The sequence below is a fragment of the Alligator mississippiensis genome, chromosome 1 (assembly GCF_030867095.1).
Source record: "Alligator mississippiensis isolate rAllMis1 chromosome 1, rAllMis1, whole genome shotgun sequence".
NCBI classification, from domain to species: Eukaryota; Metazoa; Chordata; order Crocodylia; family Alligatoridae; genus Alligator; species Alligator mississippiensis.
The window spans coordinates 93,777,854-93,802,690 of record NC_081824.1 but is presented as its reverse complement, the minus strand read 5'-3'; the positions used below and the strand labels follow the sequence as shown (position 1 = coordinate 93,802,690).

At 40.9% G+C, this 24,837-nt stretch overlaps 1 protein-coding gene across 1 annotated transcript in view; it reads left to right on the top strand.

Annotated features, from left to right (window-relative positions):
• Window positions 1-24,837, top strand: part of SEC63 (SEC63 homolog, protein translocation regulator) — a 103,265-nt gene that overhangs the window by 63,505 nt on the left and 14,923 nt on the right. Inside the window, exons 9-16 of the mRNA XM_006258510.4 lie at window positions 2,850-2,944; window positions 4,144-4,276; window positions 6,242-6,334; window positions 12,666-12,820; window positions 17,515-17,662; window positions 18,332-18,414; window positions 23,488-23,547; window positions 23,771-23,929. Of these exons, the coding sequence (XP_006258572.1) occupies window positions 2,850-2,944; window positions 4,144-4,276; window positions 6,242-6,334; window positions 12,666-12,820; window positions 17,515-17,662; window positions 18,332-18,414; window positions 23,488-23,547; window positions 23,771-23,929 (926 nt within the window). The remainder of the gene's footprint in view (window positions 1-2,849; window positions 2,945-4,143; window positions 4,277-6,241; window positions 6,335-12,665; window positions 12,821-17,514; window positions 17,663-18,331; window positions 18,415-23,487; window positions 23,548-23,770; window positions 23,930-24,837) is intronic.

Sequence of the window (24,837 nt, the reverse complement as noted above, 5' to 3'; positions counted from 1 at the left end):
AGGTTGGCTTTTACCAGACTTCCTGTTCAAAGCAACTAAATAAAAATAACTAAATGCCATCCTTTTTATTCTTAATATTTGGATTCAGCTGTTCAGCCTTGGGACATGTAGCTAGTTTGCTGGAAACATCACTTCTGCTACTTATAGGTAGTTGCAGCAGCTTCTGCTGTAACATTTGAGCATACTTCTTTGGTGAAATATCTTGTTGGTTCTCCAAGGAATAGAGAAGGTGGTTGGAAAGGTTGAGAAAAATGTCCTGGTTAACAAGAATCTTATCATGTCATGGTTGGTCAGTGCCACACCTGTGGAACTAAACTGGACCCAACTCATACCATAGCTTGGTCATATCATACCACTTTTTTTCCCCTTTCTTGTAAATACCAAAGTACAGATGAATGCAAGGAAGAGCAGCCCAGACATGGAGTAACAGCTCTTAGTTTGCTTTTTCTGACACCTTTTCTTCCTCACTTTCACAAGGTGTAATCTGTCATGGCCTTGCTTATTGTGGTAGTAGGAGGTAAAATCTGCTCAGTCTGAAGACTTCTTGTGGTTGTATATAACAGGAACTTCAGCAACATCTATAAACTTGATGGGGCCCGCTTGGGAATCTTAAGAGTGAACTTCTCAAGTACACCTCTTGTTTCAAACAGGCATGGTTCTCCTTTCACTGATATCCTGTTATTTCAAGCCATTCTTTCCTCTGTTCTATAAAGAAATAGGGGAAACCTATAAAATCATTATATGCAGTGCATTATGTGGCAGTGGAAGATATAGAATCCAATCTATACTTTCAATGACTGGTTTCCCAAAGATTAGTTTAGTTTTCTTTGCCCTATGAATCTGAAAAACTGGGAAAGGTCCCGAAAGATTCTGACCATAGGGCTGATGAGACCTCCATAGAGGAAAATTCTAAGGTTCTCTTTTCCCTGTAGCTAACACTGTGGAATGCCAAGATGAAAACATTATTTGACATGCACATCATCTTGTAAATACATGTTACAACATAGTTTCTGACTACATTTGATGAATATTTTTTCTGACCCCTGGCATTCAGTGCACAACATAAGTCTGCTTTTGATCTGAATTGTTGTTGTGTAGTAGAGCAGCTATTTTCTATAGGATGCCTACCTCATGTGCCTCATCTGTTGAAGAAGTTGGAAGCTGTGCACTGACAGGGGATTGTAGGAAGAGAGAAAATTGAAGGATAACCTAGAGCAATTTTTCTTGACTTTTATAGACTTGAGGCACCTGTTGAAAAATACCAGTTCTCAGTTTTCACTTATTTTTTGACTACAGAAAAACAATAGAGCAATTCTTCTGTTGCACCTAACAGTGCTAACATTGCAGGGCACCCCACTCTACCCTGTGCTGCATCACCATGATTGAGAATCACTGCTCTAGAGATTGGATTCTATATCTTCCACTGCCACAGAAGTCCTGAGACACACCAGGCACATTGCTTGCAATAGACTGCAGGGTGGATACTACTTGTCCTTATGTTTTGACTGTCTAGGGTTTGATTTGTAGAAGGGCTAACCATATGCAGCTGTAACTGAAATGAATGAGAAACAATTCATTCAAAACAATTCAATGGGGGGTGGGGGAGGGGACAAAGTAATATGCTTCAAGTAGTCATCTGTCAAATTCCACTCTCTTGTGCTGAATCCACCCCATGAATGAGAGATTAGAAGCATTTGAGCAGCAATATTCATGGGGCTGCCCATGCACCCTATTCTGTACCCGAATCTGAGGACAGCCCCAGCCATTCCTTCCTCATCTGTGAGAGGGAACCTGTGGTATCTGTGACTCTTTCAAACTAGTTTTGTTAGTGTTGGAGTAGTTTAGGAGTCTCAGCTGGAGGAAACTTTGGGGATGGAACATTTTCCTGATGTCAGTGACTAACAGGTCTGGTTTTGCCTTGAAGCTGCAAACCAGCCCAAGTGCTTATTGTAAAAGATATGTGGACTTTTAGGCCTTAAATAGGTTAATTGTTTTAGGTTAGTATAGACACATTGTCTTAGTTTTGTTGATGGAGTCCTTGCTTCCCCCTATGTATATGAAATTAGTTTGTAAGAAGTACTCTTACTGAACTAAACAAAAACAAATTTATTTAATCATAAAAGTACCTAACAGTGTGGTATATTTTAGAATTAAGAGTCCAGAGACACTGTAAAAAAAACAAACAAACCTACAAGTAATCATTTCGTTCGTGGTTTCCAACAGGTACCTTCCTGTATAGATGGTTGACTTCCAGGTTGAAGGATATCCAGTGTAACTTTGTATCAAGTTATACTGTGGTAGTGGTAATTTTCAAAAAAAGACTTTTTGTATAGAAAAAAATCACAAGAAATTACTTTCCCCTTATTTGCATGTTACCTCTTTGCTATGTGGCTCCTGCAGCCACTTTTAATTGCTGTGAGGGGAAATTTGCTTAAGTTTTTATAGAAGACCCTCTCTGCATCACCTTCAGCTGCTTTCAGGAGGATGAGTCCAGCATCTCAAGTTGCCTTTAGGGCTGCAGCCACAGGACAGTCTGACTTCCTTTAAGAAAGCACAGACAAACTGGAGTGCTTGTGGGGTCCTCGAGCTGTTTCAAGTGCAATTTTTTTGTCAGATCTTGGCACATGCTGTCTTAATGCAAAAAGTGATGTTGGGTGCACCTAATGTAACAGGAGGCACTTGCTATTGAGAGGTGAAAACAGCTAAATGTTTGGTTGAACATACTGAAAAGTCACTCATTAGACATGGTGGGATCCTGATAACTTCTGGGAGATGGTATTTTAGCAAGTTGAAATTGTAAAACATTGTGTTTTACTTTGCTGTACTTTTCCCCTTAACTATCTTTGCAGGGCTTGAGATGGTTTTGGCAGGGGCCTCTGAATTTGACCCACAATATAATAAAGATGCTACAAGCAGGCCAACAGATAACATTCAGATACCACAGGTTAGTTCATTTCTAAAGACGTTTCATTTGTTTATGAGAAGCAGATGTATTAGGAGATGTATTTTTGGGTTAGCCAGCTGGACTTCTTACAGGTCCTTAAGCTTCTGGACATACTCTGTTGTAAGAAATATACATCTCTTTTTCTTGAGGGGGAACATATTGTTGAAATATTTTTAAAAAATCAAATCAGGAAAATAAACTTAAGCTATTACCGATAAACTGTCGAAGTAAATAAAATAAAAATTAAGAATGATCAAAACTATCAAAAAAGTCAGTGTTTTAAGCAATGTGCTTTAACACTAATAATTAATCAGTGTTGTATATAGTTTAATAGTACAGGGAGATCTTGGTTAAAGACTGGTTTAGCTTGTCTGCCTTATGCCAGGACTATTAAGAGTGGCCATTTCAGAGAAAAGAAAAAGTTTGGAAATTGGTCTTTCCTCAAGTGACCTGTTCACCCAAAGGGTGAGGCTTCTCAGTCTTACCTCTTGAGTCTTAAAAAATATGATCTTTGGCTACTCAGTTTTGTACCATTCCTTCTAGGGAATTTGGACAAATTTGGTACAGGATCTACCTTGGACTAAGCTTAGGTCAGTAGGATTCATATGTGTTCATTCTTAATGAGCATCAGTTTAGAGAAGTGCTGAGTGAACCGGGTTTGTTTAAAATACTTTGTTTTGCATACTGCATAGGCTATAGGTCTACAATGCTCTTCCTTCCCTTAGCATTGTTTTTTTTTCTGGATGAAAGGTCATAAGATGAAATTCTGTCAGCAGTTCATGGAAACTTGACTTAACCCCTCCCCCGCCTCCCGCCCCCCAATGATAAAAACAAGTGATTTGGAATAAAGAAAAAATAGACAACCCAATATTTGTTCATCAGCAAAATTAGAAATCCAAGTTTATGGTTAGAGTAATCTCAGTTTCTTTAATAGTCTAAAAACAAATACTACTTTTGGAAACAAAACACTTACAGTAACCAGTGTTGGAACTGGACTCTTAAACATCTGATATTCTGGAATCTTCATCTTGATTTGCAGGAACTTAACAGCTTATGAAAATGGAATCCACTTGAGACTTCTTTGTGTGGGGGTTTTTTTTTATTTGTTTGTATATCCCTGCAAGTCATTCCACTCAGCTATAAGTTTATTTTCTAATACTAAAATAGCTATTTGACTCTAATAATTCTATGTACTTCAGCTAATCAGAGAAATTGGTGGCATTAACTTAAAGAAGAATGAACCTCCACTTACCTGTCCATACAGCTTGAAGGCAAGAGTTCTCTTACTTGCTCATCTTGCCCGAATGAAAATTCCCGAGACCCTTGAAGAAGGTAATTATGATTCAGTCTTTATTGGGACTCGGGTTATCAGATGTATGTTCATATATTTACTTATTTTGGTCCAATAAAAGTATTACTTGGGACCTTTTCGGACATTTATCCATCCGCTATGTTATAACTCTTTCAGAATGAGGCATGTTAAACTTATGGCTATGATATGAGATTCCAATTGTTTTAATTTTCTCCGTCTGAGCATTGGATGCTCTTAACTTCTATTTAAAGCTCTTATCACTGCAAGTGTTTGTTTGTTTTTTTCAATTGACATGAACATGCTGTTTTGGGTTTTTTTTAAAAATCCTCAAAAGTAGCTCTATGCATTTGCTGCTGAGATGGAATACATTCAAGATGGTGGTGAAATGGCTTCCTCAGTATGGTAACTTCCCATGATTTTATTTTTACTGGGACAGAGGAGAAAAGATCAGAATTCTGATTTGTTTGTTTGTTTGTTTGTTTGTTTGTTTGTTAGATTTATATTATATGTGACCTTCAAATATTTTTTAAAAAGTTTTTGTTATTTCGTGTTGTTTTTATGTATAGTGGAAACCTGAAAGGTTTGTACTGCTTGGTTATTTTGGTGTTTAGAAACATCAGAAAAGTTAAGTGTGGAGTTTCCTAGGATCAACTGAGGGCTTTTGGGGTCTCAGCTGCCTGTGCAGATGTCATACTTTTATATGTGAAGCATCTGGGAATGTGTTAGTTTTGAACAGAGAGCATCTTTTTGAACAAGTGTGAAAAGCTTTGGAATTAGGTTTGTTAATGGAAAATTAACAGTTTTAAAATATTCAGAAAGGGATTTTGAGTCCCTCTGTCACTCAGTTTTCAGTACGTTGATCTCTATATGCAAGTAGAAGGATTTTTTTATAAACCTTTCAGGCTTTCATATTAAGGATCAAATAAGCATAAACCCTGCATTTTCCTTTTGTAAGTCACCTCTAAAAGAGATTATTTTAGAATAGTCTTTTGAGCATCACTTTCTTAAAATCTTATACTGTAAGGTATAGACATAAAATAATTGTAGGGATATCAAAGGATACAATACAGGCCATTATGATGCAGCTCTTATGTCTGCATGAGTCTGTACCAATACAAGTATAGCAAAACCACTGCAACTTCACTGAGGGGCAAAAATAGGTGACTTGGCTAATGTGTACTGCTACAGGATTATGTGGATAAAACAGACCATAACAGCTGCTTTATGCTTCTATGCTGCAACTCCCCCATCCCTTTTAAAGTAGCAGAAAGGTTTGTTTGCTATACTTACGGAGTTGTGTTTTGAAGTCTACCAAAAATTATCCATAACTACTACTGATCTTTGGGAAGGCAGCAGGTGTTGAGACTGATCAGTTTCTGTAAGAATCAGAATATATGCATCAGAGGTTTAAGTTGGGGAAGAGGGAGTGGGAGGAGAGGAGTCTTACTTGCCTGGGCTCTCTTTACTTGAGTGGCAGTAGGAACTGAGGAATAGGCAGCAGCATGGGTTCCCCAGGGTCTGTTCCTGGTGCCCTGTTCACCACCTGCAATGCATAGGGTCAGGACTATGTCCCCTATGGCAAAGCCTTCTGGTGGAGGGGGGTGACATTCCCCTCCCCACAAGGTACACTGCTGAGCATGGGTGCTGTGCCTGAGTGGTTTCTGTGGCTAGCAGCAGCACAGGGCTGCCCATGCCATGAGAGAGACTCTTGGAGGAAGGGGGAGCCTTACTGGTGCCCTCTAAGTTAGTTCCCTGTCCTGGTGCCCTGCCTGAGTACCCCTCAGTTACATTACTGATATGTATACTAGAGAATAATATGAAGAAAAGAAAATGAACATGTGTATGTATGTTGTGTGTGGAGGGTATTTCTGAGTATAGGTTAAACATTACTTAAAATATAACGGGTCAGAAATATTTCAGAAAATTAATTAAGCAGGACATTTAATAGAAAGCAATATAATTGCATCAAATCACTTATTTTGCAGATCAGCAGTTTATCCTGAAAAAGTGTCCTGCTTTACTTCAAGAAATGATTAACGTTATCTGTCAGTTGATAATAATGGCTCGCAGCCGTGAAGGTAAGGAAGAAGCTTTATATTTAAACTAATAAATCTCACTGTTCATTGGATCGCTGTTCCAAAAAAAAATGTTGCCTGGAGAAAACCTTGAGATGTGGGACTTAAAGAAATGTATATAAAATGTTTCTTGTGCATTATATTCTTATCACCATCATGAAAAAGTTCTCAGTTTCTTGCAACTGTTCCTGCAAGTAATTCCCAACCTGAGGTTATCGTTTCTTGCAATCAGTTGTGATCTGAAAGAGGGTCACTTGTAAGATGGTAATAAAAGCAAGCACATTTTTAAAGGTCAGAAGTTTAAAAAAATATCATGTGCTGAAGTAGTGCCTTTGTGCTCCCTGTTATCACTTATGTGGTGTATGATGTTTCCATTGTCATCCTCTCCCTCTACATTCTTCCTTTGTTGCTTTTTACATCTTTCATCTTTTTTTTTTTTTTTCTCGCTCATCTTATTTGCTCTCATGTTTCTTTCCCCCCCCCCTTGTAGTTTACAGCCTGTTCAATCTGTTTTCATTCTGAGCCTTTCAGGGGCAGCCATCTTAATCTAAATGTAATACTTTAACAGATCCCCTCTTAATACTCTTTAAAATCCTCTCCTCTTTTTTGCTGTAAACACTGTTAGAACAAAGAGAATCCATGGCTTCTCTGCATCACAGGCACTATTCTTTCATGCCTGCAGATAATGACAAAACACTTAAGGTTCTGATGCAGTCTTCAAGAACTTGATGCATTTGGCTACTAGAGAATCCTCAGCTGTATGTCTTCTTTCATCAGAATCGTATTCAAAATCCTTTTTAGAGGTTTTTTAGCTTTCTAAAGATTTCTTGCTGTCTGTTTTTAGGGAACAGCTTACCATGCAATATTATGCATGCCAGTGACCCAATAAGCCATGTCATGGGAATGACAAGGAAGGCTGAAATGGGCAAGGTCAGCAGGAACACTTAAATACATTATATCAATACCACTGAATTGTTATTTTAGATTAGTGGGACATGATTTGTAAAGAGCTAGCACAGAACAAGTTGGACAAAACCCTGCCCCTTTTAATAAGGGTAATTACTCTGGGGTTACTAAAGGATTTTATGCTTATTCTGAGAGGCCTCTCCTTCCCCAAGAGTATTTCTTTGGTTTTGGAGACATTTGCTAAATGATGACAGCTTACATGGTTTATTTGCTGCTTGAAATTTGGTTATGAATGTATTCATCCATCTATTTTAGCTGTCGTTATGGTGAAGCTTCTTTCCCCGTTCACTATTAATATATAATGCCCCCGGCCTGTGATATATAGAGAGAGTTCGATATTGTGGTGAAGGCATCATGCTTTTCCTATTAAGACAGAACAAGTCAGGGGTTGTTTCCACCTACAACTTTGTTTTCCTATCTTCAAGATAACTTTAAAATAATTTTTTAAAGTTTTTTTTTTTTTTTTTTTTAATGATCTTTGTATAAAAATTTGCTTCGGCTTTACTGAGGAACTGTAGAAGAAGATCAATATTAATTCTTCCCAAATGTGTAAAATAAAAGTTAGTGTTTGGTTGTGTTTTATTAAAAATTGTCATTTTCTGGTTATTCTGAAGAAAATCATGACACAGTAGATGGAACAATCACAGCTGAAGAAGAAATGTAGAAAACATGCTGCATATACTGAAAATTTATTTTAATATCCTTGGATAAAGAGCAAGATATAGATGCCTTACTGATTTATGTGAGTGACATTGAGCCTTTAGGCCCCTTATGTGCCAGAGGACTGGCACATATCCAGTTCAGCCCACAGGGCTACTCATCAGTTTGGAAATGTGAGAGCAGGGGAGCAGCAGTTAATGCTGCTACTGTTCCCACAGAATTCCAGACCACTGGGCAGCCCTGCAGACCATATGATATGGTTGTGTGGGTTACATCTAGTGTACAAGCTAAAGGTTGAGGACCCCGGCTTATACTGTTGAGACTTGGGCTGTACTCAGACGTTCAGTTTCTGTTGGGAGAATTGCCATTCTCCTTGTAGAAAACAGAAATGTGCAGATGTTCGTGGTTTTTTTCCCAGAACAAAAATGGCCGCTCTGGGAGAAAAATAAGCTGGGAACCACCAGGGTTAAATCACGCATACGAGAGTTTCTCCTGGGAAGGAAAAGGCTCCTGCGCCTTCCAGAGATCAGGGTCACCAGTCTGGGGAAGGTGTCAGAGGCAGCTGTTCCTATCATCTCATAACCCAGGAGATGAAGGATCTACTTTGAGTCCAGTCTGCTCTCTGCCTGCTTCAACCACCTAAGTTCCCTGTGTCAGAAGCAGGCAGGGGCTTTGACTTGCCAGTTCCTCTGCACTGCCCTCTACCTGCTTCCCCTTGCTGCACAGCTGCAAAGCCAGCCTGGCTGGGAGTTGGACTTGCAAGCCCAGCTCTGGTCTGTGCCTCCTTCCCCTTCCTCCTTCCATTCAACTGAGCAGTGGGGGTGGTGATTTTTGAAAGCCTGTGTGCCTGGAAACCAGGCTTGGGGAAAGCCTCCCAGTCCCCCTCTTACCCTTCTGCTGCTCCCATTGAGTGGTAATTTAAAAGCCTCTCTGCAAGGAGGTAGGCACTATAATACGCTTATGTATTAATTTTTTTAATTAGGTGCCAAAAATTCACAAAAGTTGTAGAGGACTACCTTGAGTCCTTGAGTCCAGTGAGGGGTGCCTCAAGTCCAAAAAGGTTGAGAACTACTGGGCAAGAGGAACGTGTGTACAGGCTAGCTCCTAGGCTGTTTTTCTACGAAAAGACATTTCTTCTGATAGAAATAAACATGTATGCAGCCTTGGAAAGAACTTAAAGAAACAAAGAGATATGCCCAACACACTTACATTTTCAATTAGTAAAAGAAGCTAAACCATGAAATATTTAACATGCCTCACCTACCAGCGTAAATGTCTTTCTGCTGAAGATGAAGGTGGTGCTGTAATATGGGTCTCTAATAATCATGTCTTATTATGCCAGTTTAAATAAATTGTAGTGCTGCAGGTGAGTGATTCCAGAATACAGTCTGCTGCTGAAGTTTTAAAGAGAGTCAGCCCACTGAAATCATGAAAATTACTGGCTAAGCCTCTAGGAACAGAGTTTGTTAAAATAGTAAGCCAGTTTTTGGTGGCAATAGGTTCATCTGTAGATGCAGACAATCTTTTGGGTGAGAGAGTTGGTGGGGGGTCCCACATTTAGAGTATTTTATAAAAAACTGAAGAACAGTTGATTTAGGAGTTAAAATATAGGGTAACTTATTTTTCTGTCTCCCAACATGAGTAAAAACAAAATGAGAAGATGAAATTATACTAGTTCTAAAAACCTGAAAGACGGGTTTGTGATATTTCAGTTTATTAAGTGAACTATATTTTTTGTTTAGTAGGTTGGTTTTATTATTTTTTATTATTTTAAATTATTTTTGTTAAAAATTGTACTTGTGTATCTAGCACACGTTAAATAATTATTTTAACTAATAAACATCTTTAAAATTCTGTATTTAATTGACTTCCAATTGTCATCCAAATCAGCTTGATCTACAACACGAGAGCCAAATTAATTATTATTTAGCAAAATCATTATCCACCATTTTCTAAAAAAATCAGAATGAATGCTAAGTTTAGGCTTATTTGCCTAAATGAAAGTAGTTTGATATCCTATATCTTTCTAGTTAATAGTACTCAATGTCATGTAAAACCTATGTTCAGTTGTTGCAAAGCAACATATTTTAATGATTATGCCAGAACAGCAGAGACTTCCCATGCCTAAGAAGGGTGACTGCGCCTAAAAGCTTGCCAAGAAATTTTTTTCTAACTACTCAGTTGGTGCCTACCAAATGAGAATAAACTTTTCTTGGGGAAAGAGGGAATGTGGACCAAACATACAGGAAAGTAAAACTGATTTAAAATCAGTTTCCTGGTTGTTAACTTAAATCATGATTCAAACCATGATTTTAAACCAGTACACATTTCCAAAAGAACAGTCCAGGCTATCAATTTCTGAGCAAGGCAGAGACATAAGGACTCTGTGTAGGTTTTTAAGACCTGACTAGGCAAAGCCTTGGCTGGAATGATATAGCTGGGGATGGTCCTACTTTGAGCAGAGGGTTGGACTAGATGACCTCCTGAGGTCCCTTCCAACCCTAATTTTCTGTGATTCTATGATAAGGGATTAAAAGAATGCATGTGAAAACTCTTTCCGTGTTTTAAATTTACTTTTGATTTGCTGAATTAAAACCCCAATTGGTGCTGGGCCTTTTAAAATATATATATATGGCTCTTAGGCTTCTCTTTTCCCTGTGACTCAGTAATGGCTAGCAAGCAAGGATGTCTAAGTAGCCATTTTTGGTCTTCTACATGATATTTTTGGCACTTATATGACTAGGAACAAAATTTCTACTTGCATGTAAGCCTGTATGTATAAACCATTATATACCAGCAAGGAGAAGGGCCTTTCTGTTTTTACCCCCATTTTCTAAGTGACTACCCCCCACAAAGCCAGACATCTGGGTTCTAGGGCCAGATGGGGTTTGAACCTTGGTTTTGTTGACTTCCCAGCAATCACCTTAAGTTACTTGTTATCCAAACCCACCACTGGCACCTTGCATTTAAGAGTCATTAAAAAAAATAGGTGAAGGGTAGTACAAGGCGGGGGGGTGGAATTTCTACCTCACTGGGAGCAAGACTTCAGGGTAAGACTCCAGGCCAACAATCACCTCACTGAACCACACACGTTCTTTTCCTGGCCCAGCAGGAACCTCCCTCTTGTTGTGGCTGCTATCTTCTTTGCACTGGAAGATAGTTCAGTGATAATGAAGGCAAGTGTACATACTATAAGGTAGGGGAAAGGATATGAAACCTGTGAAGACCTGTGTACCACAAACTTTCCGGTAGGGTTTTTTTGTTGTTGTTTTTGGTTTGTTGTCGTGTTACTGGTTTGGCTTCTATCAAGCACTCCTTTGCTATTTACGGGCAAAGTACAGATAGTCAAAAAGCCTGAGGCTGAATCAATTCAATCTTTGCAGGTTACTTTAAGCTCTATAAATTGAGCCAATAAGCAAGTGAACAGGCATTCACTTTTGATTCAGGAAATGCAGCCACATGCCTGCAGTGGCTCAGGCCAGAAGCAAGGGGGTGCTAGAAAACACCTTTCTGCTCAGCTGCAGCAGATAGCTTGTGCCAAGGCTAGCCCACCCACCCTATGAGGGGGAGTTTGCGGGGGAGGTGAAAAGCATCTTAGGGTGCTGGGGGACTAACTGTGAGTTAACTTGAGTGTGAAGGGGATCTGTGACAGAAGTTCAATAAACTGATTTAACTTATATCAGTTAAGTCTAATACTACATTATTTTTTTCTGTAAGAGACTACTACATGCTTGTATTGTGATAGGGAGATTTGCAACCTGCAGCAGGGAGCTGGGTCACAAGCTTTGGTCTGTGGTGGCCAAAGCTTGGCAACATCTGGTTTTTAGTCTGTGTCTGTGCCTACTCAGTTGCACGTGTGTCTGTTTCTTTTGATTACTCTCTGAAGAGAACTTTATTGCACTTCACACTGTTTGAAAATACAGGCAATACTTATATCCCTAAACTGTCCATTTTCCTATTCTCTACATTTTGTAAGTGTCTGCACACCCCAATTTTGCTCATGGGGTTAAATATTCTATGTGTTGCTAATATATTGGAGCTATAATATGGTTCACCTTTCATTTTTATTTTAGCTACTTATTTTAAAGCACAGGCCTCTCTTTCACTGGGTGGCAATTTTGTTTTTGGATTAAGCTCTGTTCTCTTCATCTCATGATAGATCAGTGCTGGTACTTCACATTTGGCCTTTCCATTATAGATTCACTGTAAATATTAAAATAATTGTTAATCTTATTTATAGCTATACATGTACCACAAACTGAGTTTTAAAATGTTGTTCCTTTTTTGGGCCGGGTACATTACCTCTTACCCCATCTGTCCCATGGGCAGCCTACAGGGTTAGGAGGGAAGCAGTCATTCAACCCTAACAACTATGAAACTGTATAGCACAATGTGAAAAAAATTAGCAGGCTATAAATTGTCCAGGCTATAAAGCCCAGGAATTCTTTACTTATTAAACAGACAAACAACTTATAACTTTTAAAGCAAGATTGATACTACTATTCAGAGGGTAATTAGTAGCTCAATTAAAATGTTATATTAAATTAACCAATATATTAAATTAAAATTTATATATAGCAAGATAATCTCCCCTTTATGGGCATTAGACTGAAAGTATTGTCTTCCTTCAGAATGCAATATATCACAAACTTCTAAAGGTACAGGAAAAAATATAAAAAGTGATGTTGTATATTTCATTCTCTCCAAGAAAGGGAGTTCCGTGCTCCATCATTGGGATCTTTGGAAAACTGCATGAAGCTTTCCCAGATGACTGTCCAGGGTCTTCAGCAGTTCAAATCTCCGCTTCTGCAGCTCCCACACATTGAAGAAGACAATCATAGGAGAGTTTCCAATAATAAAAAGGTATGAAGCTCTTGATAAAGGAAGGATGAGCATGACTAAGTATTATTTCCTTTACCGTGACACTGTTTATGAGTTGGCAAACTTACTGATTTATAGCTTGAAACATACATGTATTCATGAATACCTGGATTGCATGGTTTCTTAAAATGCATCTGATTGTCTTATAAATGAATTTTGGAATGACTGTGATACATGTTCTGAGTTAGAATCCATAGTATAATTAATTTTGGGGTAGGTGTGCTGGACAAAAACAATATCTTGCTTCTTCAATAAGGTTAGACTATTAGATGATCTTTTCTAACCTTATGTATAGCTTAGACAATCGAATTTCCTCCAGTTAAACTTGTATTATGCCCAACAGCTTGTGTTTGAAAATTAAAGTACATCTTCCAGAAAGGCTTGACTTGAAGCCATCAATCAACACTGAAATTATCAGCAATCAGCTTTCCTTGGTAGTTTGTTCCAGTGATTAATCACTATCACACTAATAAATTGCCTTATTGGTAATGTAATTTTGTCTGGTTTTCAAATCTAGTCATTGGTTCTTGTTATGCATCTCTGCATAGGCCAGAGAACTTCTTAGTACCTGGTATTTTTCTCCCTGTTGAAGTGTTCAAACACTGTAGTCCACTCATCTCTGTCTTCCTTTTAGTAAACTAAATGGATTGAGATCCTTAACTTGCTGCAGGGTATTTTCTCCAGCATTTAAATTCATTTTAGTGTGTATAGATTTCATAGACATTAGGGCTGGAAGGGACCTTGGAAGATCATGGAGTCCAGCCCTCCTCCCGAAGGGCAGGAAGTCAGCTGTGGTCATAGGATCCCAGCAAGTTAAGCATCCAATTTTTTATTGAAGGTGTTCAATGTAGGTGCTTGAACCACCTCCGATGGCAGGCTATTCCAGCCCAAGGGGGCTCAGACAGTGAAGAAATTCCTCCTTATGTCCAGCCTGAAACAGTCTTGCAGGAGTTTATAACTGTTCGACCTAGTCATCCCTTGGGGCGCTCTGGTGAGCAGATGTTCCCCCAGATCCTGGTGAGCACCCTGATAAACTTATAGGTGGCCATCAGATCACCTCTGAGCCTGCGCTTTTCCAGGCTAAAGAGCCCCACAGCTCTCAGCCTGTCGTCGTAAGGTCTGTTTTCCTGACCTCTGATCATGCGTGTGGCTCTTCTCTGGACTCTCTCAAGCTTCTGCATATCCTTTTTGAATTGTGGGGCCCAAAACTGGACACAGTACTCCAGCTGTGGCCTCACCAAGGTTGAGTACAAGGGGAGAATGACATCCCGGAATTTGCTTGAGACGCATCTATGGATGCAAGCCAGTGTTTTGGTCGCTTTACTAGCCGCAGCATCTCATTGAAGGCTCATGTTCATCTTGTGGTCAATGATGACCCCCAATCTTTCTGTATCCCCCCCCAATTTTTTAACATCGCTTTTGCAATGTGGACATTAGAACTACACCATTTTCCAATGCCAGTCAAAACAGTATCATATAGAGGAAAAACAGAGTTCTTCCCTTCTCTTAATCTTGACCTGTTTAGACATGCAGTGAACATATTGGCTGTTTTTGCCAAAGCTTCTCACTGGTCCACTGTGTTGAGGAGCTAGCCCACTGTGACCACTGAATCCTTTTTCTGAGACACTATTCCAGGATGCAACTCCCCATTTTATAGGTATGACCTGTGTTTCCTTTTTAAGTCAGTGGTTCTCATCCTTTTGAGACCCAAGGGTTACCACTCATTAGACTCAGGGCTCACTCAAAAATGCCAGCTCTTAGCTTTCATGGATTCATAGATAGATTCATAGATGTTTGGGTCGGAAGGGACCTCAGTAGATCATTGAGTCCGACCCTCTGCCCTGGGCAGGAAAGAGTGCTAGGGTTAGATGACCCCAGCCAGGTGCATGTCTACCCTTCTCTTAAAGACCCCCAAGCTAGGGGGGAGCACCGCCTCCCTTGGAAGCCCATTCCAGACTATGGCAACCCTAACCGTAAAGAAGTTCTTCCAGATGTCCAACCTAAATCTGCTCTCTGTCAGTCTGTGGCCATTGTTCCTAGTTACTCCAAGGGGTGCCCTGGTAAACAGAGCATCTCCTATTCCTTGCTGCCTCCCCTGATGAATTTATAGGCAGCCACAAGATCACCTTTCAGCCTTCTCTTGCAAAGGCTGAAGAGATCTAGGTCCCTCAGTCTCTCTTCATAGGGCTTTGCCTGCAGGCCCCTAACCATACAAGTGGCCCTCCTCTGGACCCTCTCAAGGTTATCCACATCCCTCTTGAAGTATGGCGCCCAAAACTGGATGCAGTACTTCAGCTGTGGCCTGACCAGTACCACATAGAGGAGAAGTATCACCTCCCTGGACTTGTTTGTGATGCACCTGCTAATGCATGATAGAGTGCAGTTAGCTTTACTGATGGCTTCGTCACATTGATGGCTCATATTCATCTTGGTGTTAACAATGAATCCGAGATCCCTTTCCGCTGCTGTGCTACTGAAAAGGCCCTCCCCCAGCCTGTAAGTGTGCTGTTAATTTCTTCTCTCTCGGTGCAGCACTTTGCACTCATATCTGGGCTGCAGAATAATAGAAGTATTCTTCAGTTGCAAAAACTCAAAGACCATGGCAGGTCATAATGTTTTTCACATAGTAGATTTCTGTTTCATAGCTCTGGTTAATCTTGTGAATCATATATAGGCATTTGAACACTTAATACTACTAATATTGCATGGCACCCTTTAAAGGTTCTTATGGCACTCTGGCTGTGTGTAACTGCCTTAGATGTATGACCTGTACATTTGGCTATATTAAAACACATTCTCTTTGAATGGACCTATATTATCGTGTGATACAGAATGCTCTGAATTACTGCTACCCATTACTGTCATTTATTACCAGGGATGCTGGCTTTCCCTGATTTAAAAAAAAAAAAATTTTTAAAATTGCAAAATCTCTGATTTTAAAAAATCACAAATTCTGTCATAAAAACTCTAAAATCCACGATTTAAAATGAAAGGCCCCTCACTCCTCCCCTCCCCTGTTCCCCTCAGACCTGCCAGAGGGGGCCCCCAGCTGCCAGGGCTACAGGGCCAGGGACCCAGGTCTACAGCACCCTGCCCCACGCAGGAGGCAGTGGCTGCTGCAGCAGATCAGAGCCCAGCTTGCCTGCCTGCTGCCTGCCTGCTGTGGGCTCAGACAGAGGGAATGGGAGGGTGGTTCCCTGCTGCTGCGCACACTCCTGGGGGACATGGGGGGGACCCATACCTCCCAGATCTGTGTAATGGACAGGCTACAGGCTTGGGCTCCCACCCTGCTGCCCTCCCCTGAGGCCTCCGCAGCCCAGTGCTTGCAACCTAGCACTGCAGGAAACAGTGGGGCCACATGGGGATCTCCTTGCCACTGCAAGCCCTGTGCTGCCCTGGTGATGCATTTGCTGCATGTGCTTCAGCACTAGGGATGGTGGCGCAGGGTTGTGCCCCCTCACTGTTGCTGTGCGTGCAGGGGATGCTGTGCCAGGGCAGTGTGGAGCTTGCAGTGGCAAGGAGATCCCTGCATGGCCCTGCTCTGCCCTGCAGCCCTGGATTGCGCCTGCTAGCCTGCGGAGGCCCTCGGGTGGGGCAGCAGTCCGGGAGCCTGAGCCCACAGTGGGTAGCCCACTCTGCCCCTGCCCCATGCACAGATCTGGGGGGAATGGGCCCTCCCTTTGCCCCCTGGAAGTATGTACAGCAGTGGGGTGCCAGCCCCTCCCCCGACCCTGTGGACAAGCCACCCGCAGCCCTATCCTGCTCCCTGCTGGGATCCTGTGGCTGCATGTTGCAGCCCCAACCCCAAGCCCCACACACTGCCTGGCTGGGCAGCAGTCCCAGCCCTAGCCCTGGCCAACTCCTTCCCTCCCTCCCTTCTGGGGGCCTCAATCCTCCCCTCCCCCCTCCCCATGGGAGCTGCTCTCCAGGCTGCCTGGTGGCCATGTGCATATACATGGACCAGGTGCCCCCTGCCTGACCACCCTCCCTTCGCTCCTTCCCAGCCCCTTGCGGGCTAGAACTCTGACAGCGTGCAGCAAGCTCTCTGCAAAACTTCAAAATCCATGGGTTTCTCTGCTAAAATGAGAAATCCGTGGTTTCCTCTAGTAAAGAGGAAAATCTGCAGTTTTCTCTGTTTCCTCGTGGGAAACAGAAAACTCAGATCCCTATTTATCGCTCTGCTATTTGATGGTGTCTGCAGATTTTATCAGCAGTGACTGTTTTATGTATAGACTACCATACCAGTGTATAAAATACATTTCTCTTTATTAATTTCTTAACATTGCAACATATAGCAAAAAGTTTAGAATTTTATTTGTGCAAAATAGAACCAGAAAATATAGAAGTAGGTTTAATAGGGTGTTCAAGCTATTTTGCCTCATTTACTGAAATGTCCAGTTAAAATAATAGGTACTGTATAAATTATTACTTCAGTTTTAACAACAATGATTTGAATGCAAGTACAGTAAGCATGAATAGGACATGTATTTTTTTGTTGGTTTATATTAATTTTTTTAAACATCAATTTTCCAGTGAGTTTTTAGTGTGTATGCATCAAATGAACAGTTTGCACTGCTAGGATATAAGCAATATATTATTAACTAGAGTTTCATTTTGACAAGATTTTTCTGTAGTGTGAATTTTTTTTCTTTTCTTCTTTCCCTTTTTTAACCAAGCACAAAATTAAAAGTATCCAAGACTTGGTGAGTCTGAAAGAATCTGACCGCCACAACTTACTACATTTCCTAGAAGATGAGAAATATGATGAAGTTATGGCTGTCCTTGGCAGTTTTCCACATGTCACCATGGATATAAAATCACAGGGTAAGTGGGAGGTCCTTTCATGCACATGTCTTCCCTCTTGACAACTTGATAGTCTGTTGGCAGTAATCTGCTCGGAACTCTTAAACACAGTTCATTATATTATTTATGTAACCTGGAAAAGGGTAGATGGGATCTTACATGTCAACTTTATAGCTTGAGAAACTCAAGTACATCTAAACGTCTGACAGATTCCTAGGTTAGCAATAGTTTCCTCAAGAGGTATTGATGGTAGTGTTTGATTTAGTGTTGTGCAAACCTAAATGTGTGTGTGTGTGTGTGTCTGGGTCATTAATGATCCTCTGTGTGTGTGTGTGTGTGTGAGAGAGACTGAGACTGTCTTGTGCACAAATTCTACCTTGGATAGCCATATTGTAATTAGTTAGTGTTCAGTCTGAATTGAATACATTGTTCTCTTTTTTTCTGGTTTTCTGAAATTTGTTATATGGGTGCTGCAAAGTTATTTTTAAACGTAGTAAATTGATCATTCAGACATCTTCCTAATGGAAAAGCGTAATGTTAATCTACCTCTGAGACATTCAGAAGACTTGGAAATATTTGCAAAATAAATACGCTTTCATTATGAATATCAGTGTTGTCAGAGTCAAAAAGTATGAAACTATTTAAAAAAAACAAAGGCTAAATGGAAGTATTTCTTTTCTTTTACCTTAGTTTTGGATGATGAAGACAGCAACAATATTACAGTAGGATCACTAGTCACTGTTTTGGTCACTTTAACAAGACAGACAATGGCAGTAAGTAGTCAAGAAATCTCCTATTTTATATTGCATTGTGGGGATAAACTGGATTTCTTGTGTTGGGAGCTAACTGCTTAATTTTATTCATAATTTTGTTTGTTTTTAAAATATTCTTAAACACTGCTATTGTTAAAATTATTAAATCACTTCTCCTCAAGACAATCTGTTTTCATGTTAGAAATGCTAGAGAGAAGTATTTAGCCATATTAATTTGAAGTCAGTCAGATACACACCTTTATAGACTAACTAAATAAGATATATATTTAGTTAGTCTATATTTTAAAAACGCTTATTTTCACTAAAGATCACTAATCTCTTAATTTAGTTATAGACTAAATAAGAGAGAGAGATCTCTCTTGTTTAGTTAGTCTGTAAAGGTGTATATCTGCCTTCTGACTGACTTCAGACTAACATGGCTAAATCTCTCTCTCTCTCTCGCCACAAGCTTTTGTGTATCCAAGTTCACTTTTAATCAGAAACCTTAGAAGCCATTCTATTCACTCTATTCACTGTCTTTGCTAGCAGCTCCCCCATGCTTCTCTTTTGGGGCAGTTTTGCTGCCTGGGAAATGCAGCCCTGCAGGGGCGGGCTGCCTTGCTGCCTGCGCAGGATCCAGGTGCCCTTAAAAGCCCATGCTGGGGCTTCTGTGTGGGACAGCAGGCGGGCTGGGACTGCGTCTGCCCCCAGCACCCAGTATAGCTTTCCCTGCTCTACCCACTTCTGTCCTGTGTAAGCATCTGGTGGTTCTGCACAGCTCAGGCCTGGCAGGCTGGGTGCAGTGTAGGTGGAGGCTCAGCTCTCTCCTTGACCCACCTGATCCAAGACCAAGCGGGCTTCTAAGGGCGCCTGAATCCCGGGTTGGCAGTGAGGCATCCCACCCCTGCAGGGTTGCATTGCCTGGGCCAGCAAACCCACCCTGTGAGAGAGGCATGGGGGAGCCACTAGCAAAGGCCCTGTCTGTGCTGTGCTGTCCCCTTCCCCTGCAGGGAGTCACAGGGGGGGCTTGTCCCTTGTGCTTTGACAGGAGCCCTTGTGTCTCCTGTCCCCTCTACCAACTTAGTGCACCCTGACAGGAACTGCTGCTGCCAGAGCCACTGCTGCAGTTCCAGCATCTGTACCTTGCAGAACAGTACCTTCTGTGTCATCTTCTTGGTGGCGCCTGGTGGCAGTGCGGGGCCCCATGGGTAGAACTCTGGCCCGCTCTCATCTGACGCTGGGGAGACAGGAACACAGGGAGGGAGCTAGAGCTGGGGCCGGAGCTGGGCCAACTGCATCTGGGAGGGACTGGAGGCTTCAACCCCCTCAGCCAGTGCTGGGCATTGCCCAGCTATGCTGCCACTGCCTTCCAGGGGCTGTCCAAAGTGCTGACCAAGGCAGCCCAGTGAGCCACCTTAAGGCATCCACATTTAGACACACGCCTAAATCGCCTTAATGTGCCTTAGGTTAAATGAATTAAGTTTAGGTGTGTGTAAATTCATGTGTAGACATGCCTCCTGTTTAATACTTGCCCTGATGTAAATGATTAATTTTCTTATGGTTTTTCCATGGCCTATACTATATTATACTGATTTATCTTTAGAGAATTCCCCAAAAGTGTAAGGGGAATTATCCTCATTTCTTGGATGGAGAAATGAGGCCCTAAGATTAGGCTAACAAATACCTTATCCAAATCTGGGTACCTAATTTTTTCAGAGTACTTTGCATTAGTTATTACTTTGAGTTCAAAGTATGCAGTTAGCTGTGAGTTCTCCACATTGTAAATAATACTGTGGTTAGGCAATTACAATATGCAAGTTGGATAACTTAAACAGGACTGTTGACAATCCTTCACATCTCTCTAGGGACTTGATTTGGCCATCCAGAAAATGAGGAACACGTAGTTAGGCTTTAAACAGGCTTGTCGTTATAGGCAGTTCTGATTGTCCTGGGATTCAGCTCAAATCAAAACAGCCCTTTATATGTGTAGCCCTTCCAAGCTGCATTGCTGCTTCTCTGTCAGTAGGCGGCCACAGAGAGCATATAGCCTGACAGACTTGTCTCTGGGACGAAGGACAGTTATGCTAAATGAGCCGCAATTAACTTATAGATGCACATACCAATATCTGGGAAAAACTATTAGTGCATTTTATTTCTCATACTTCACAGGTACTTGAAATGGGACTAAAGGCTTTCTCCTGGGATAAATGCAGCCTCTGTTTACAACCAACCACTTATGTGGTCTTTATTGATCACTTACATGAAGTCTAGTTTTGGATTTGCTTAGCATCACATAGTAATTCTGAAAGATAGGGATAGAATCTAATTCTTCAGGGCAGCATGTATATGTATGTGTGTGTATATAGTGGTGTTTCATTTTAATCATGGAAAATGTGGATTTTGGATTACTTTTGTGAGGAACAGTCAGCATGGATTCACCAAGGGCAAGTCATGCCTGACCAACCTGATTGCCTTCAATGATGACATAACTGACTCTGTAGAGGGGTAGAAAGCATTTGATGCAATATACCTTGACTTTAGCAAGGCTTTTGGTACCATCTCCCACATCATTCTTGCAAGCAAGTATGGGTTGGATGAATGGACTATAAGGTGGATAGAAAGCTGGCTGGATTGTCAGGCTCAATGGATAGTAAATCAATGGCTCGTTCTCTAGTTGTCAGCCGGTATCAAATGGAGTGCCCCAGGGATCAATCCTAGGGATGGTTTTGTTCAATATCTTCATTAACAATCTGGAAGATGGGGTGCATTCTACCCTCAGCAAGTTTTCAGATGACACCAAGTTGAGCAGTGTAGTAGGTGCACTGGAGGGGTAGGGTTAGTATTCAGAGTGATCTACACAAATTGGAGGATTGGGCCAAAAGAGATCTCATGAGGACAAGTGCAAAGTCCTACACTTAGGATGGATGAATCCCATGTACTGCTAAAGCCTGGGGGGGACTGACTGATTTAGCAGCAGCTCTCCAGAAAAGGACCTGGGGGTTGCAGTGGACAATAAGCTGGATATGAGTCAGCAGTGTGTCCTTGTTTCCAAGAAGGGTAACAGCATATTGGGCTGCATTAGTAGGACTGTTGCCAGCAGATCGAGGGAAGTAATTATTCCACTCTAGTCTCCATTACTGAGGCCACATCTGGAGTACTGTGTCCAGTTTTGCGCTCCCCCCCCCAATAGAAAGGATGTGAACACGTTGGAGAGAGACTAGTGGAGGGCCATGAAAATGGTTCAGGAGCTAGGGCACATGACTTCTGAGGAGAGGCTGAGTGAACTGGGTTTATTTAGTCTGCAGACGAGAAGACTGAAGGGGGATTTGACAGCCTTTAACTGCCTGAAGGGTGGTTCCAAAGAAGATGGAGCTAGGCTGTTCTCAGTAGTGACAGATGACAGAACAAGGAACAATGATCTCAAGTTGCAGCAAGGGAGGTTTAGGTTGGATTTTAGGAAAAACTTTCTCATTAGGGGGATAGTGAACCACTGGAACAGATTACCTAGAGAGGTGGTGGAACCTCCATCCCTCAAGGTTTTTAAGGTCCAGCTTGACAAAGCCCTGGCTGGAATGATATAGTTGGGGATGATTCTGCTTTGAGCAGGGGGTTGGACTAGATGACCTCCTGAGTGAGGTCTGTTCCAACCCTAATTTTCTATGATTCTGTCCTGCCAGGCTACTGGTAGATAACCAGAAGTTGGGGGTTTGGCTAGGGGTAATTGTCTGGGCCCTGGTGAGCATGAGGATTGGAGCCAGGAGGATGAACAAGGGTTGATGCATCCCCGATTGCCCTCTGTCCGCTTTGCCATTTGCTACCATTGCAGTCCCACCTTCTCAGCTGCCAGCCCCACTGCTGCTCCCTTGTGGAGCAACTGCTGCTGTGGTATGCACCATACTAGAACCAAAACCACTCCCTGCCTTGGCTGGATTCAGCCTGCAAGAAATTCTGTGGTCTAGGTCTGACAGCCCTTCTTTAATGTGATGGGGTCAAGTTCAGGTAGCACATACACCCTATACTGGTTTTTCCTAGCTTGTATTTCTTAACCTGAATGTGTAACTTTATTAGTACTTGTGAAAAAAAGATTGACTAGGTCAAATTTTTGCTAGTAAATAGGCAGGACTGTTGACAATGCCAGTGTCTTTAAATGAAAAACTGAGTCTCTCTTTGTTATGGCAACTCTGATATTCTTTCTTAGTAGCTTTAATTGTATCTTTGTTCTTATTCTGATTGAATATAAGATTAGATGAATTTATTTTCCATAGGTTTCCTGCTTTATTCAGTATGTGGGTGTTCTGGGGATGGATCAGGGATATGTGATAAAGATAGCTGTCATCTGTAAGACCTCTTCCTCATTTGTTGCAGATTATTCATTGTTTAGAGGTGTCCAAGATCTGAATGTTTCATTGATATCTTTGAGATCTCATGCTAGTACTAGGTATTCATAGTACTGTCAGTAAATCATCTTTGCAATCTTAGTACAGGACAGTTTTCTGTAAGAAATTAAGTGGCTAAATTTTTGTGCCAAGTGTTAGCTTCCAAAGCTAAACAACAAATGCAAAAAATGTATTCAGTTATGCAGGAGTTTCATGGTTTGGGGCAGGGAGGGGGGCATAAAGACTGTTTTCTGTCATTTGTTACACTTTGCTATTTATCATGCTTCTGGCTTGATTTTTGCTCTTGAATCCATGAATAGTATCCCAGATGTTGAGTTGTTCTTTTTTTGGTACTTTTGTAACTTTTGCATTTTATTACCGCTGCTTAATTTTGTGATGCAGAATTTTTATATTTTATAGGTTAAATAAATGTTTAAGGACAAGACAGGACTATCATTATAAACCTTTTAACACAAGTACTATTATGTTAGTATTGCAAAGATTTGTACAAAGGTTTGAATTTATGCTTTTTAGTACTAGTAAATTAGTTTTCTGTGGTTATTATCACTGAAAACAGAGTTCTTTATACTGAAGAAAAAATTCTATTTTAGCCCATTTACATTCAGTTTGATATCAGAGTGACAGTATAGCTCTCCAAACATCAATTTTGTTTGGCACAGATGGAAACTAATGGACTTTTACTTTCTTCCATAATCAGGAAGTGTTTGAAAAGGAACAGTCCATCTGTGCAGCAGAAGAACAACCTACTGAGGATGGGGTAAGTGAAGAATGAAGCCATGGTATAGTATTCATCTTCCTGCCTAAGAAATGAACTTTCATTCAGGTTTTGAATGACTCATTCATGCACTTCTCACTTAGCTCTTCACAAAATCCTACAGAACTTTGGCTTACAAGATAAAGCTTTTAAATCTGTGAATCTGGTTGTCCCAAATTTAAAACATTTATTTTAACTGCTGTTTAATCACTGTGTTTTCTTACAGCAAGGAGATGCCAACAGAGTTAAAAGCAAAGGTTGGCAACAAAAGAATAAAGGAACCAAGAAGGCTGCAAAATCAAAGAAAAAGAAACCTTTGAAAAAGAAACCTGCACCTCCACCTTTGCAGCAGCCAAAACAGCAGAAACAAAAGCAAGCTAATGGGGTTGGTCTTTAATTCATAGACTTAATTTCAAGGCTAGAAGGGACTGTAAAATATAGTCTCTTTTTTACTGAATATATTGGGCCATTAAATTTCACCCTTACACTTGCCCTGAGCCCAGTAGCTTGGGTTTGACTAAAGCATTTGTTGTGGAAGGGCATCCAGTCTTTATTAGAAGTCACCAGTAGATGGAGAGCCTGCTGCCTAGGTGGCTTGTTCAGTAGTTGATCAACATGGCTATTAAAAGTATGTGTCTGATTCTAAGTTGAATTTTTCTGGTTTCAAGTTCCTTCCATTAGTTGTTCTTATGCCTTCCTCTGCTAAATTAGAGTCCTTTAGTAACTGCCACTTTTCCTCTTGAAGATGCTTACACACCATAATCACATCCACTCTCAGTCATCTTTTGATGAATTTAGTAGATTGAGTGCAGTTAATCCCTCTATATAAGACATTTTCTCCATCTTGCCAGTAATTTCTGAGGGTACTTTTCATTACTATCTCCAAGGTTTTGTCATCCTTTTTGAAATGTGATTCTAAAACTGAATTCAGTTTTCCAGTATCCATCTCTCCAATTCTGTAATACGGAAGTAAAATAGCCTTTATATATCTACTAAGTAGCCTTATTTGTCATAAACTTATGCTTATTTCACTAGCGTGACCCCCCTAAATCCTTTCTAGAATCCCTGGTTTCTATGATAAAGTTCCCCATTCTATAGATGTAGTATATAATTTTGCCTTCAGCTGAATTAAAACACTTTTTGTTTTGAAAAGGCATCACTTAGCAAGAAATCCAGGTTACTCTCTGAATGCAGAATTGGATTTTAAAGCACTTTGCTTTTAATATTGAAAAGTGAACTAAGGCCATATACAGACATTCAGTTTCTCCAGGGAGAGATGCTGCTCTCCCAGTA